Source organism: Mastomys coucha, unplaced genomic scaffold (genome assembly GCF_008632895.1).
Source record: "Mastomys coucha isolate ucsf_1 unplaced genomic scaffold, UCSF_Mcou_1 pScaffold5, whole genome shotgun sequence".
Lineage (NCBI taxonomy): Eukaryota > Metazoa > Chordata > Mammalia > Rodentia > Muridae > Mastomys > Mastomys coucha.
In genome coordinates this window covers 97,547,400-97,548,531 of record NW_022196911.1, presented here as the reverse complement: position 1 = coordinate 97,548,531, position 1,132 = coordinate 97,547,400, and the positions used below count along the sequence as shown (strand labels likewise).

General features: G+C 52.7%; 1 protein-coding gene across 1 annotated transcript in view; it reads right to left on the bottom strand.

Annotated features, from left to right (window-relative positions):
* Positions 1 to 1,132, bottom strand: part of Rnd2 (Rho family GTPase 2) — a 14,940-nt gene that overhangs the window by 13,302 nt on the left and 506 nt on the right. Inside the window, exons 2-3 of the mRNA XM_031354073.1 lie at positions 840 to 1,121; positions 4 to 66 (exon numbers count right to left, since the gene is read on the bottom strand). Of these exons, the coding sequence (XP_031209933.1) occupies positions 4 to 66; positions 840 to 1,029 (253 nt within the window). The 5' untranslated portion in view covers positions 1,030 to 1,121. The remainder of the gene's footprint in view (positions 1 to 3; positions 67 to 839; positions 1,122 to 1,132) is intronic.

Here is a 1,132-nt window from a genome sequence, read left to right as displayed (position 1 = left end):
AGCAGATGAGCACGGCATCAGAATCTGGGTAGGCCAGAGGCCGGACATTGTCATAGTAAGAGGAACCTAGAGGAAGAAAGCAGGTAAGTGGATAAGGCAATCTGAGTGAGCAGCAGGCCTGGAAGGGAAGAGGGGACTCAAGTGACAGTGGTCAAGGGATGCTGGTGGTAAAAAGTAAATACCCATCTCAAAGTGTGTCTCTCAAGAGCAGGCAGAGGAGCAGAAAGAGTGGGAAACGGCTTTTGGGTTTCTCTGATCTAACACGGATGAATTCCGATCTTTTGGAGTTTGGAAGCCCTTTAAGAATCTCAGAAAATCTACCACCATTCTAACAAATCTTGTGCGTGCATTCTGGGCTTTTGATGACACATCTTCTAAAGTCCTCCAGGGAACCCAGTAAAAATAAAAACCTTTCCCATGAGGTTGGAGCAAGGACAGGGAACGCGTGTTCCTGTTCTCCGGGGACTCTAGTTCAGACTAGAGAAAAAAAAAGCAAACTACTTTCCACCACCGTTCCCCACCCCAGAAATCCTAAATAGCTTTCCTAAACCCAGTCCCATTTCCCAAGAAACATGTTCCAAAATAAGTCATTTCTTTCCAAGTTCCTTGGGTAAGCAGAATTCAGCTGCAAGGCTGACATTAGGCTTTCTACTTCAGAACATGGTCTCTGTCAGGCATAAGAAACTCTGCCTCAGTTTCCCTGGCTCAAAACAGAAATGGATATTCTGTTCTAAAACTGGACGGATGTCTGAGCTGACCTGGAATCTCAGGCTCTAGCCAAGGGAGGGGCTAGAGTAAGGGACCTTGGCAGTCAGGGTGACCCCGAGGGACTTGGCTACCTGAAGTATCCCACATGTTGAGCTCAATGCGGCGCTTGTCGATCTCGAAGCTGGCAGTGTAGTTCTCAAACACCGTGGGGACATAACTCCCGGGGTAGGCGTCCTTGGCGAACACCTGCAGCAGCGCTGTCTTGCCGCACTCCGCGTCCCCCACCACTACGATCTTGCAGCGGCCACTCTGCCCCTCCATGGTCCCGGCTACGCGCCGGCCCCCCACGCCGCCCCCCTCCCGGGCACAGCCGCCGCCTCTGCCGCCTCCTCCCCCGCCGCTGCAGCTGCAGCCTCTCGGGCCG